Source organism: Boleophthalmus pectinirostris, unplaced genomic scaffold (assembly GCF_026225935.1).
Source record: "Boleophthalmus pectinirostris isolate CB_2022bp ecotype Guang Dong unplaced genomic scaffold, ASM2622593v1 HiC_scaffold_11, whole genome shotgun sequence".
NCBI classification, from domain to species: Eukaryota; Metazoa; Chordata; class Actinopteri; order Gobiiformes; family Gobiidae; genus Boleophthalmus; species Boleophthalmus pectinirostris.
This window is the reverse complement of record NW_026570994.1, coordinates 16,592,417-16,604,452: the sequence shown is the minus strand read 5'-3', so window position 1 is coordinate 16,604,452 and position 12,036 is coordinate 16,592,417. Positions and strand designations below refer to the sequence as shown.

The 12,036-nt window shown below is 39.6% G+C and overlaps 1 protein-coding gene across 1 annotated transcript in view; it reads left to right on the top strand.

Annotated features, from left to right (window-relative positions):
* The window catches only part of nbeal1 (neurobeachin-like 1), a 90,826-nt gene that overhangs the window by 14,213 nt on the left and 64,577 nt on the right, over positions 1–12,036 (top strand). Inside the window, exon 4 of the mRNA XM_020939080.2 lies at positions 8,936–9,027. Within this exon, the coding sequence (XP_020794739.2) occupies positions 8,936–9,027 (92 nt within the window). The remainder of the gene's footprint in view (positions 1–8,935; positions 9,028–12,036) is intronic.

Sequence of the window (12,036 nt, the reverse complement as noted above, 5' to 3'; positions counted from 1 at the left end):
TCTCCACAGATCTGAACTGTAATGTAGCGTAGTGCTGGAACCAGCTTGTCTCCCTCGTGATAGATGAGTTTAAGCTATATTGTGGCACATTCTAGACAAAGCAATAGCATCTCCATGGAGACAAACCGGTGGCGGACTCTCCACTAGAAAAAAATAAATACAATTGAATGAGAAAAAGTTAATCAGAAAGATGATTTTTTTTAATAGAATTCTAGCATTTTTTCTACTTTGTAAAACCTAATTAAAAAGTCCAGTAGTGCGGATTGAGTTGAAACTGCAAATTAGTGATTGTCACGGCCCCCGTTGTGCCGTGTTTGTATTAATTATTGTTCTATTTCGAGGTGACCCGGATGCACTAGGGCCCAGCGCATCCAGCCGCCTATAAACATGGCTGCTCCTCTGGCTCAACTCCACCTGGCCACACCATCAGCCGACTGCCACAACGCACTTTAGCACTATTTATACATATTTATTATAACTTAAATGCTGTAGCAGAGAGCTTGTTTCTTGCGGTCTCTCGAGCCAGGGTCATAATGGTGATTGAGACTCTATTTCCTGTCTACTTTATTATCAGCTTTCTGTGCATTAAAAGTCATGTATCTGAAGTATTGCACATTTCACAAATAATAACAGCACAGTTTGACTTGTATCTAAACTCTCTCACAGCTTTGCAGGCAGTCTTCGCGATTGGAGATTTAAAATCTAATAAGATTCTTCTCGCGTCTGCGGTGTGCACTTTCTGTCCCACGTTTAACAATAATAAGACTGAAAAATGGCGACCTTAAGGATATTTGTAAGTCCTTCAAAATGGCTGAAACACACCTCTGTCCTCTGTCTGCTGTCTCGGTTCAGCTAACTTCATTTGTGCCCTTATTGGTAGATTCGTTTTTGCTTTAGCATCAATCCACATTTAGGACAATAACACAAACAGACACATACTCATTCAAACATTCACTTTGGCTCAGAGAATCACATGCTAATTAATACACTGTTAAATAAATCCCTTACAATTGCCAGAATAACAAAGTGCTGAGATGTGTTCTTTCAGATGGTGGATGGGTTTCTCTTATGCAGTGAGACATTGATCCATTCATTCAGAGGAAATCCAATATGGCCACTGTCGTTCTTGTCTCAGTTAATTGTGTAAAGTGAAGCGTATCGACTCGTGCACCTTTGACCTTGTTCTCACAGGGACGTCTTTCACTATGTCCGGTTGCGTATAATGAATTAATATTGTGTCATTTCATGCGGTAATTTTAACTGTACGGTATAAACTGTAAAATCATGCCTTTCATTATTTCCATTGTTTGAATTCTAGGCCTTTTTATCTCCGAAAAACACTTGGTTTGTTGGAGTCATCTGCTTGTCTCCATGGTGTTTGCCAATCCAGTTTTTTCAGTTCTGGGCAGATTTCGAGATTTAGCTTTCTACTGATACCGAATATCAACGATACCAGTGCGGAGGCTGAAAATAAATCAAATAAAATCAGACAGAGCTCATCCATATTTTTTATGTACCATATTTTTTGGACTATACGTCTCTCTGGAGTATAAGTTGCACCAGGCAAAAAAAGCGTAATGAAGAAGAAAAAACATATAAGTCACACTTTTTGGGGGCAATTTATTTTATGAAATCAGAGACCAGGAACCGACATCTCATTTTGAAAGTCAAGTTATAGTAAAAACAATACAAGAGAGAACAACAGACTGTTAACATCACATATGAACAGTTCTTCAGATAACTATAACATAAACAACAGAACAGAACAAGTTTAACAAACTCTCCATCTCACTCCAAATCACTAAATCCATTCAAGTCTTCATCCTCGGTGTCACTTCTGAGCAACTCCACGACCTCCGGAGGTAAAGAGAGCGCCGCTTCCTCTTCTGTGTAGCTGTCGTCAGACTCAGCATCAGTTCCAGTTAGAATTATTCCGGCCTTTCCCGAATCCCGACAGGATGGTTTCAGTTGTCTTTATGTTTGTTTAAATTTGAAATTGTCAGTAGTACAGAAGTAATGGTGCGATTGACTGACATGACACAGACAGGACAGTGGCTCTTTCTCTTTCTTCTGCAGCCGACATACGCAGTAGAGTGCAAAGTGACAGTGGTACAGGCGCACATGGGCCTAGAGCCTCTCACAGCTGTCAATGTGAAAATTTTAACATATAAATCGCACCGGAGTATAGGTTGCAGGACCACCCAAACCATGAAAAAAGTGTAGTCCAAAAAATACGGTGGCTGATATTTATCCGATTCAGCAAATTCTTCAGTATCGGCTTCTTACCTTATATAGCATTTTCACAAGTTATTTTCACAGGTTATTCCAGGAAAAGATGCCTAATGCATAATGCCTCTTTAATACTATTTTAAGGTAACAATAATACACGTACTACCTCTTGAGTACATTTTCCTCCCTCTCCCTTTCTCCTTGTACATGCTGTGGGTTTGATTTTGTGTTGGAGGGTAAACAGGGCAGATCTGGGTGTGTCCAAACCCTCAAAGGGCATCTGTGCTCTGCTCCAAATGAGGACAAACCCACCACAGTCTGAGTCTGTGCTGACAGACACAGGCTCTCAAGAGGAAACTACTGCCTCACTCAAAACTCAATGGGACCAAACATGAGCGCTGTAGTCATATAGCTGTTTAACCAAGTTTTAGTTAGGCCTTATGATATTATCTATATATCGACTTATCATTCAGTATATGAAAGCTGGAACTATATTTTTTCTGTACACTAGTGGGAGTTTTTTTGTTATTTTTTGGCTATAACAAGATTGAATTAGTTGTGATTAGGGATGTAACGGTACGATATTTTCAGGATATACATCTCACGGTACGATATTTATTGCGATATTATCCTCTTAAAATGCCTTGACAAGACTTAACTCAAAGGACTAAGATTTAAAAGTGCTTCAAACTGCTATTTCTTCATGTAGTTTGCAGCAAAATGGAGCAAAGGATCATGGTCAATGTAGTTCACTCTGTTTTTTTAGCTATTGCTGCACGATAACAATGAATTTAAGCAAAGAAACTTGTCATTCGATATATTGTGATGGCCCCAGATATTATTGAGAGACTTTTGACGATACGATATCATGATATTTTGTGATTTAAATCTGTTTTTGAGTTATTGGCTTAAATTTGTATTTGTATTATCACTTATCATCTATATCTTGCTTCAAATTTTGTTACAGTGATTAACAGCTCTAGTTTTAGTCCACCAAAATTTCAGTGTTTCAGCTTTCAATTTCAAAAACCAGTGTATTATTCTGTTCAGATTATAAGGATTTATGTGGGGCAACAGCTGAAAGGAGAAAGTACGGAGTGAGTTGGCTGAAGATTTGGGAGTGAATCATGAGTTTCTACCTTATTAAAACATTTCCGAGTTCTTGTTTTTGCTTGAATCCCGGGCAGGTGTGGTCTTGTGGGTGCAGTTAGGGTCAGCTTCATAGAAATACGTAATCGTTTTGAGAGCTTTTGCCACGTCCCCTTTTTAGTTGAGTAATCGATCGGCAGGACATGTCATTAGTCACTTACAGCAAACATGGGTCTTGGGCTGGAAGAGACTTATATGGCAATCAAATCGAAGTCTCAGTTTTATCCTCTATTGTACCTGTAGTTTAGACCTCTACAAACATGTCCTGAAATACACAGGATTCTTGTATTAGTTTAGCAGTTCATATTGTTTAAGATACTTGTACATATTGGCACAGTTTGGACAGAATCCTACTTTTTTAAAGGTCAAATATTACACAAAATTCACTTTAATTATTATTATTAAATTATTTATTTATATATATTTTTAATTATTATTTTTATTTTATTATGTATGTATTATTTTTATTTTTTATTAACATTATTAGTAATAATTGTATTATTTATTGATGTATTTTTATTGATTTATTTTTTTCTCATTAGCTTTAAGTCATGTTATAATGCTGTTACCACATCAAAAACAGACCTGGAGTTATGTTTTGTTTCATTCACACATTTATTATTATTATTTTATTATTGTTATTACTTTATTATTAGTCTGTTTACAGCTCCAAAGCTCAAAATGCTCTGTTCCACCTTGTGATGCCATGAAGCAGTAGTTTTCAAGTTGACAGCTCCAGATGTGTGAATGAAACAAAACACAACTCCAGGTCTGTTTGTGATGAGGAAACAACATTATAACACACAATACAGGTCAAAAGTTTTAGAACACTCACATTTTTCCGGTTATTTATTGCAATTCAAGTCGTGCAAATCCAATGAAGAGCTTGAAATGGTACAAAGGTAAGAACAGAACAGCTTAAAGAGGTTTAAAAAAAAAAAAAGATAGAAGATACAAAACACAAATTCAAGCTCTGCCAAAACTACCTCAGGAAAAAAGAACAAGATGGAAAACTTGAAGTGTCCAGCACAGTCTCCAGACTTAAACCTCATCGAGCTGGTTTGGGATGAACTGGACAGAAGAGTGAAAGCCGAGCAACCTACAAGTGTCACACATTTATGGGAACTTCTGCAACAGACTTGGGAAGAACTTTCTGAAGAATATTTGATTTCTATTGTAAAAAGAACGAGCCACAAGTGTGTTCAGCTGTTATATCTGCCAAAGGTGGACACTTTCATGAATCAAAAGTTTAGAATATGTTGTGGTCGACAGTAAACAATAAAAAACTGGAAAAAGTGTGGTGTTCTAAAACTTTTGACCAGTAGTGTACTTCAGAAAATAGCGTAATTTGGGCCCTTTAACAGAGGTGATTTAGACAGGAAATGTAGTTCTCATCTTGTCTTATCTTGCTGATAATTTAAATATCTTGGTTTCAGTTCAAATCAAACACAGAAACATGAATGGGCCCGAGAATTAACCACAAAAGTACATTAAGCCTCTAGTTTGCGTTTCAGATGTAAAGAGGGTCTTGTCCCTCTTCTGCTCACACTCTATTTCCAACTGTCTCCTGATTCATGCGGCTTCAGTTACAAACTCTCTCTCCCACCACAACAGATTCATCCACGTGGCTAATGCTCTCCTCCTCTCTCCTTTTTCCTCTCTCTTCTCTCTGCTCTCTTTCTTTCTTCCTCTCTTTTTTACTGTCTTTAACCCCCCGCTCCTTTCCTTTCCTGTTGCTTCTGTCTCTTTCTCTCCTGTTTCTTACACTTAGTCTTCTCAACCCCGCTTTCTTTTTCTCTCTCTTTTATCTCTCTCTCTTCTTTATCTGTCTCTCTCTTTCTGTGTGTCTACTCAACCCCGCTTTCCTTTCCTCGCTTTCCTCTATTTCTCTCTCTTCAGTCTTTCTGGCTCTCTCTTTCCGCTTCTCTTTCACTCTCCTCTGTTTTCTGTCTTTCTCTTTCTGTTTCTCTCTCTCTCACTCTCTCCTTAGTTTTTCCTGTCTTTCTGTCTCTGTCTTTTCGTTTCTCTCTCTCAAATGCCGCTCTTTTTTCTGTCGCTCTCTTTCCGTTTCTCTCTTTCTCACTCTTCTCCTTTTTCTGTCTCTCTCTTTCTCTTTCTCTCTTTCTCACTCTCTCCTCTGTTTTTTGTCTGTCTCTCTCTTTCTGTTTCTCACTTTCTCCTCTCTTTTTTCTATCTTTCTGTCTCTCTTTTTCCATTTCTCTCTCTCTCTCTCTTTTAGTCCTCTCTTTTTTCTGTCTTTCTGTCTCTCTTTTTTGTTCCTCTCTCTCTCTCTCATTCTCTCCTCTCTTTTTTGACTTTCTATCTCTCTCTTACCGCCTCTCTCTATCTCCTGTCTCTCTTTTCCCTCTGCTTCTCTCACTTCCTCTTGGCAACCCCCCTTTCCTTTCATCCCTCTTTTTTTTCTCTTCCATGTCCCTGTGTCTCTTTCTTACTCCCCCTCCCACACACACACACATGCTCCTCAACCCCCCTTTCCTCCTTTCCTCTTCTCTCTCCATCTGTCTTCATCCCTCTCTTCTGTCCCTCTTATCATTCCTTTCTCTCTGTCTCTCTCTTAGCCCTTCCCCCTTATTTTTCCACTCTTCCTCTTGCTTACTCTCTCATTTTTCTCTCCTTGCTCCCTTCCTCCTGCCATCTCGCTTTCCTCTCTTCTCACTGTCCCCTCCTTGTTTTCTCTCTTTCTCTCCTCGATCCCCGTTTTCTTTTCTCTATCTCTTTTCCTTTATAATATCTTATTTCTCTCCTTTCTTCTCTTTTTCTTGCATCTTCTCTTTCACATTCCCTTTCACCCTTCTCATTCTTCCTGTTGCTTCTTCTCTTCTCTCCTCCTCTCCTTGTCTTTCTCCCTCTCTTCCTCTTTCTCTAACCCCCTCTCCTCTGCTTCTCTCCTTCTTTGATCCTCATCTTTCCTCCTACTCTTTCTGTCCCTCTCTCTTTTAGTGTCTTCCTCTCATTATCACTCTCTGATTTCCCCCTCTCCTTCTCTCTCCTTCCACCGCTCTCTATCTCATTTTTCTTTCTTTTTTCTACCCTCTCTCTCTTTCCTCTACCTCCTCTTCCCTCTGCCACCCGCTCTCCTTCTCTCTCCTTCCATCCCTCTCTCTCTTTTCTCTCTCTCTATCCTCTACCCTCTCTCCTCCCCCTTCCCCATCTCCTCCCTTCTTCCCTCTCCTTCTCTCCCCCTCTCCTCTGCCTTCCCTTTCCCCCTCTCCGCTCCCCGCTCTCCTTCTCTCTCTCCTTTCACCCCCTCTGTTTTTTGTCTCTCTCTATCTTCTACCCTTTCTCCCTCTCCTCTCCCTTCCCCCATCTCCTCCATCCTTCCTTCTCCTCATCAACCCCCCTTTCCTCTCTCTCTCTTTCTCCCTCTACCTCTCCCCCTCTCTTCCCTTCTTCAAACCCCCTTTCTCTCTCTTCTGTCCTCTCTTCTCCGTCTCTCCTCTCTCCTCCCTCTCTCCTCCTCTCCATAACCACACACACTCAGATCTTTGCAGACTCACTCTTCACGATGACTTCACTGGGAAATGCTTTGAGCTGCTTCCTGGATCTGTCCCAGTCTGACACGCACACAAGTCACTCGTCTTTTTAAACCCACCCGACTGCTGCAACTCCTCTCTGCACTCTGCAACCTCCACTGCACCCTATAATCTTTATTTTTAGTACAAGCTCAAACTTAAAGGACCTGTATGATGCTAAAATTACTTTCCATAGCATTTAAAGCCCCTATATTACGCAAAATTGACCATAATTGTGAGTTGTAAGCCTTGTTATAATGTTGTTACCTCGTCAAAAACAAACCTGGAGCTGTGTTTTGTCTTATTCACACATGTTTAAGTAATCCTTTATTATTGGTTTGTCTACATCTCCATCTTTTATTCAGTGAAGATGAGCAATTCCAGGGCTGAAATGATCCAAATGATTCTAGTGAAGGTGTATAGAGTTTAAAAACACAGTGAAGCACTTGGAGAACTCAGCCTAAATATGCAAGATTTGTGCGTTAAACATGTGCGAATGAAACAAAACACAACTGCAGATCTGTTTTTAACCAGGAATTACAACATAGATCAGAAAATAGCGTAATATGGGCCCTTTAAGAATGAAATAATGTTGTTATTTTATTCCCTCATTAAAAATATACCAGAAGCTTTATGTGTTTTTTAATTCATGCATGGATAATTGGTCTTTTATATTCAGTCAGTCTCCTTTTCATGAGCTCTGTTTGACTTTGTTTATTTTTTTTTTCTTTCTTCAATTTTACTTTTTATTTTCCAGTGTTTACTTTCTGTGGTTTTTCATCGAGGATTACCATGTTGTCCTTGTTGAGACACTGATCCAGGAATTTTAAAAAATGCAGATAGGTCAGCTTCCCCCGTGTCCCTTTTAAATGAAGTTAAACCTGTTTTGTCCCACACAGGTACATTGTTTGAGCTACAACAGATAAGACACAAACCACAGGCCCACTCCCTTTACTGGTATTTTGTCCTGTATACCTCAGTTAACATTATCAACAACATTTTATTTTTGTATCATTAACACATTTGATGCTTTGCCGCTAAAATCAGCAAAACTCCCTGGGGATGTGATGCTGACTGAAAGCAGTACTCTGTAAGAAGCTCAAGTTAGGCTTCAATCTGAGCTTTATTTTAACTCAGTCTGACATAAAAAGATGATTTAGTTGGACCTACAGCAGGTGAACACATAAAATTAGTCACTCTCACCTTTTTCTTGAAAATCAAACTCCTAAACTGGACCACGTATGCTCGTATTGATCACAGGCTCCAGAAAACGCATTCTTTAAATCCATTTTGCATTTTATCTGGAGTTTTCAGATGATCTTAACACTTTTTTGTCTGTTTTTTTGGACACCCCTGGTTTGTGGTGGTTGGTAATAGTAAAATTGTGACACGAGCGCGTAATTAAGGGCAATTATTATGCAGAGACCATTCATGACGAACCTGTGAGCAAGTATAGTCACATTTTCTTTGTGTTTTCGTCATTTTTAAGGAGATTTTTTTGTATTTTACCTAAACAAATTACATTTTATGCCTCTCTTTATTGTTGGCAGGGATCAAATTAGTTAAAAATAGGGACACCTTGGACATTTCTGGTTTAAAACTGGGACAAATCACTGGTTTTAGATAAATCCACTGGGACAGGGGACACAGGGCTCCAAACTGGGACTGTCCCGGGGAAACCTTACACGATGATAACTACTGAACACTGCCAGTACAGTAGAACACCCCACTGCAGAGTATCATTACACTATAATTGCTGTTTTGTAACTTGGGTGTTCTAAACGAGAAAGTTAAACTCATTAATTTGTGCTGTCAGTTGTAAATTCCTGCCATTTATAGACTGACAAAACCTTTATGGCGTTTGTGGTGACTATTGTCTGGAGTCGGCTCAAAGGGGTAATTAACTACACTGAATGACTAGGGCTAAATACTTTGCGAATTGTTGGTGTGATTTATAACTTGAATGTTATTTTGATTTGGCAGACAGCTAAACAAACATTTTTATTTCTGTTCTCTTCTTGCAGAGGGATCCAGACTACTTGAAGTTATGGCTGGAGATTTTCGTCAGCTCCTACGAAAGATGCCTGAATGTGGATTTCGAAAAGGCACCAACCAGGTAATAAAAATGTGAATGACTGTGGTATGATACAAACTAATTAAAGGTACCATGACTTGAACAAAATCTGCTATGTCCCAGTACAGATATATTGCATAAGCAGCTCTTGAGGTCATCCTACTAAAATTCAAATTACCGTATTTTTTGGACTATAAGTTGCTCTGGAGTACAAGTTGCGCCAGCCAAAAAATGCGTAATGAAGAAGAAAAACATATATAAGTCGCACTTTTTGTATTAACGTAAATGTATGAACAGTTCTTCAGATAACTATAGCATAAACAACAGAACAGAACAAGTTTAACAAACTCTCCATCTCACTCCAAATCACTAAATCCATTCAATTCTTCATCCTCTGTGTCACTTCTGAGCAACTCCACGACCTCCGGAGGTAAACAGAGCGGCGCTTCCTCTTCTGTGTCGCTGTCGTCAGACTCAGCATTAGTTCCAGTTAGAATTATTCCGGTCTTTCTGAATCCCGACAGAATGGGTTCGGTGTCACTGAAGTCCAGGCTTTGTCCATCCATCCAGTGACTTCCAGGAAAGTTGCATGGTGCATCCTCCTGGTTACCGTGAAGCTGTGTTCTCCATCCCCGCTTTCCTCCAGTCCCTCACAAGTTTCTCACTCACTTCAAACTTTCTTTCTGCTGCTCGATTACTGTTTTCGGCTGCATAGTTACGTGCAGGACACGTGCCGGAGACATGTGCAGTAGGGCACCAAGTGACAGTGGTACAGGAGTAATTGGAGTAGCAGATACGGACGCATAAGCCTAGAGCGCTCCCTTGAGGCTGTCAGTTTGACAACTTTAATATATAAGTCGCACCGGAGTAGAAGTCACAGGAAACACCCAAACCATGACTTATAGTCCGAAAAATACGGTAATTAAAATAAAGACCACCCAATTATTTTTAGATGTGGAATTCACTTCAGTTTGTAGAGTTGTTTTAATATTTATTATCCCTCAAACATTAGCTTTAGTGTCAGCATTGAGACTCAGACATCTCTCTTTCTAAACACAGAATTGTCCTCCACTGAAGTATTATTTATTTGTGCACGTTTTAACAACCTTATCTTTAAATATTTATTCATTTTAAAAGTGCTTTGTGTAACTTTTCTGGTGGATCATCAAATACTTTTCTCCATGGAGATGTTCTTGCATTAAATGGCATTAAATATTTCTATCCAAACCAAGGTCAGATCTGTGGAGAGGCGACCCCACTCACAATCAGAATCCCTGTTTTTCTAGGTATTTATGAGCTATAAAACCACCTGTAATTGAATAAATAGACTTTTTAATGTCATACTGTGGAACATTTAAGGCAGAGCAATGACGTCTCCATGGAAACAAGCAGGTGACAAACCCCCAACCAAAAAGTTACACAGTGCAGCTTCAACATGAATCGGCAAAAACCTCTTGGAGATAAAACTGGACAGGAATTAGTGAAGCAAAAGTGAGATTATTAGAAAGCATTTTATTCTCAGATAATCAGAAAGTGTGTGTTAGTATGCTAGTTCTTGGTAGCTTTACTGTCACAGGTCACTGGTCTCTGATACAGTACAGTGTCTTGAACTATTTTATTCACTCCAGGTCGGTTTGCGATTAGGAAATAACATAGTAACATAAGTAAGAAATTAGCGTAATATGGGCCCTTTAAAAACACTTAACTGAGCACCATTTAAAGTGCTGTTTGTATGAAAAAGCAGTTTCTCCATCCATCTAAAGCTGTAATTTTATCTGGTTTTCCTCTTGTTCTAATGACTTTATGCATAATTTTCCATCTCATAATTTTCAGTCTCGTTTTTTCTTGGGCCATTTCCAGTCCTCGTCTTTTCCTCTTTTTGCTCTCTGTGGATCCCTCTCTCTCTCTCTCTCTCTCTCTCTCTCTCTCTCTCTCTCTCTCTCTCTCTCTCTCTCTCTCTCTCTCTCCTCTAGCAGCTGTCACATCTGCTCCTCCAGCTCGTCAAACACTCAGGGCCTGGTTTTTAGCTGCATTTTCTCTGATGAGCCAAGTCTAGATGCTGTTTTTTTCCCACTAATGAGAAGTTGATTGGATGCAGTAGCAGCCAGTGTTGTGTGCATGTAGAAAAGAGCTTTTAAAGTCGCTGTAGCTGATTTTTACCGTCTTAAAAACGTGAAAAAATGTGGACTAAGGGAGTGTGACGTCAGTAGTAAGTCTGACAAAATCTAAAAAAAATTAGAAAATGGCCCAGTTTTCTTAATCTACATGTAGGGATGTACAAATAACCAAAATATCGTGATATCGTATCATCAGAGTTCTCACAATAATATCGTGGACCATCACAATATCTTGAATCCTTTGCTCCATTTCAGTGCAGACTACAAGAAGAAATAACAGTTCTAAACACTTTTAAGTCTTAGTCTTAAGTCAGTGTCAGAAACTACACCAGAAGTCGTCGTTGCATGTTTGCAAACGTCTTCCTGGTGAATAGAGCCAATTTCTCAATGTAAAGTCAAGAGGAGCCAGAGTCGATGGAGCCGGAAGAGGCCCCATGCTCACTTCCTATTTGACAGCTCTGTCCATTTGTATACGGCATATGGTGATTCCTCACTTACCTTATGACCAGAGTGGAGTTTTGCATTTACAGCGATATTCCTCTAACCAGACTGTTGCCACCTAATGCCTTCGCTCAATTTCATTTCTCTCCAGCGACTAGGTCAGGAATCAGAATACACTAGACGGTTTGCAAGAACTTCAGAAGTGTGAGTTCGGGCACCAGCCAATCAGCAAAGACCCATACATTCTGTGTTGGCAACGATTCCCGAGATCGAGGATTTAAAGCCGGAACAAAGAGAATGTTTGGTGAATTTTATCAAGGGGAAAAACGTTATTGTTCTTCTTCCTACGGGATTTGGGAAAAGCTTAATAGACCAGTTAGTCCCGGTAGCGGTGCATTACATATGTCACGACCAAATAGGAGCAATTGGTTAAATTTAAAAAAGTACCCGCCTACCGTAGAGCGAATGAATCCTAATGCTGCGGGGTCAGACG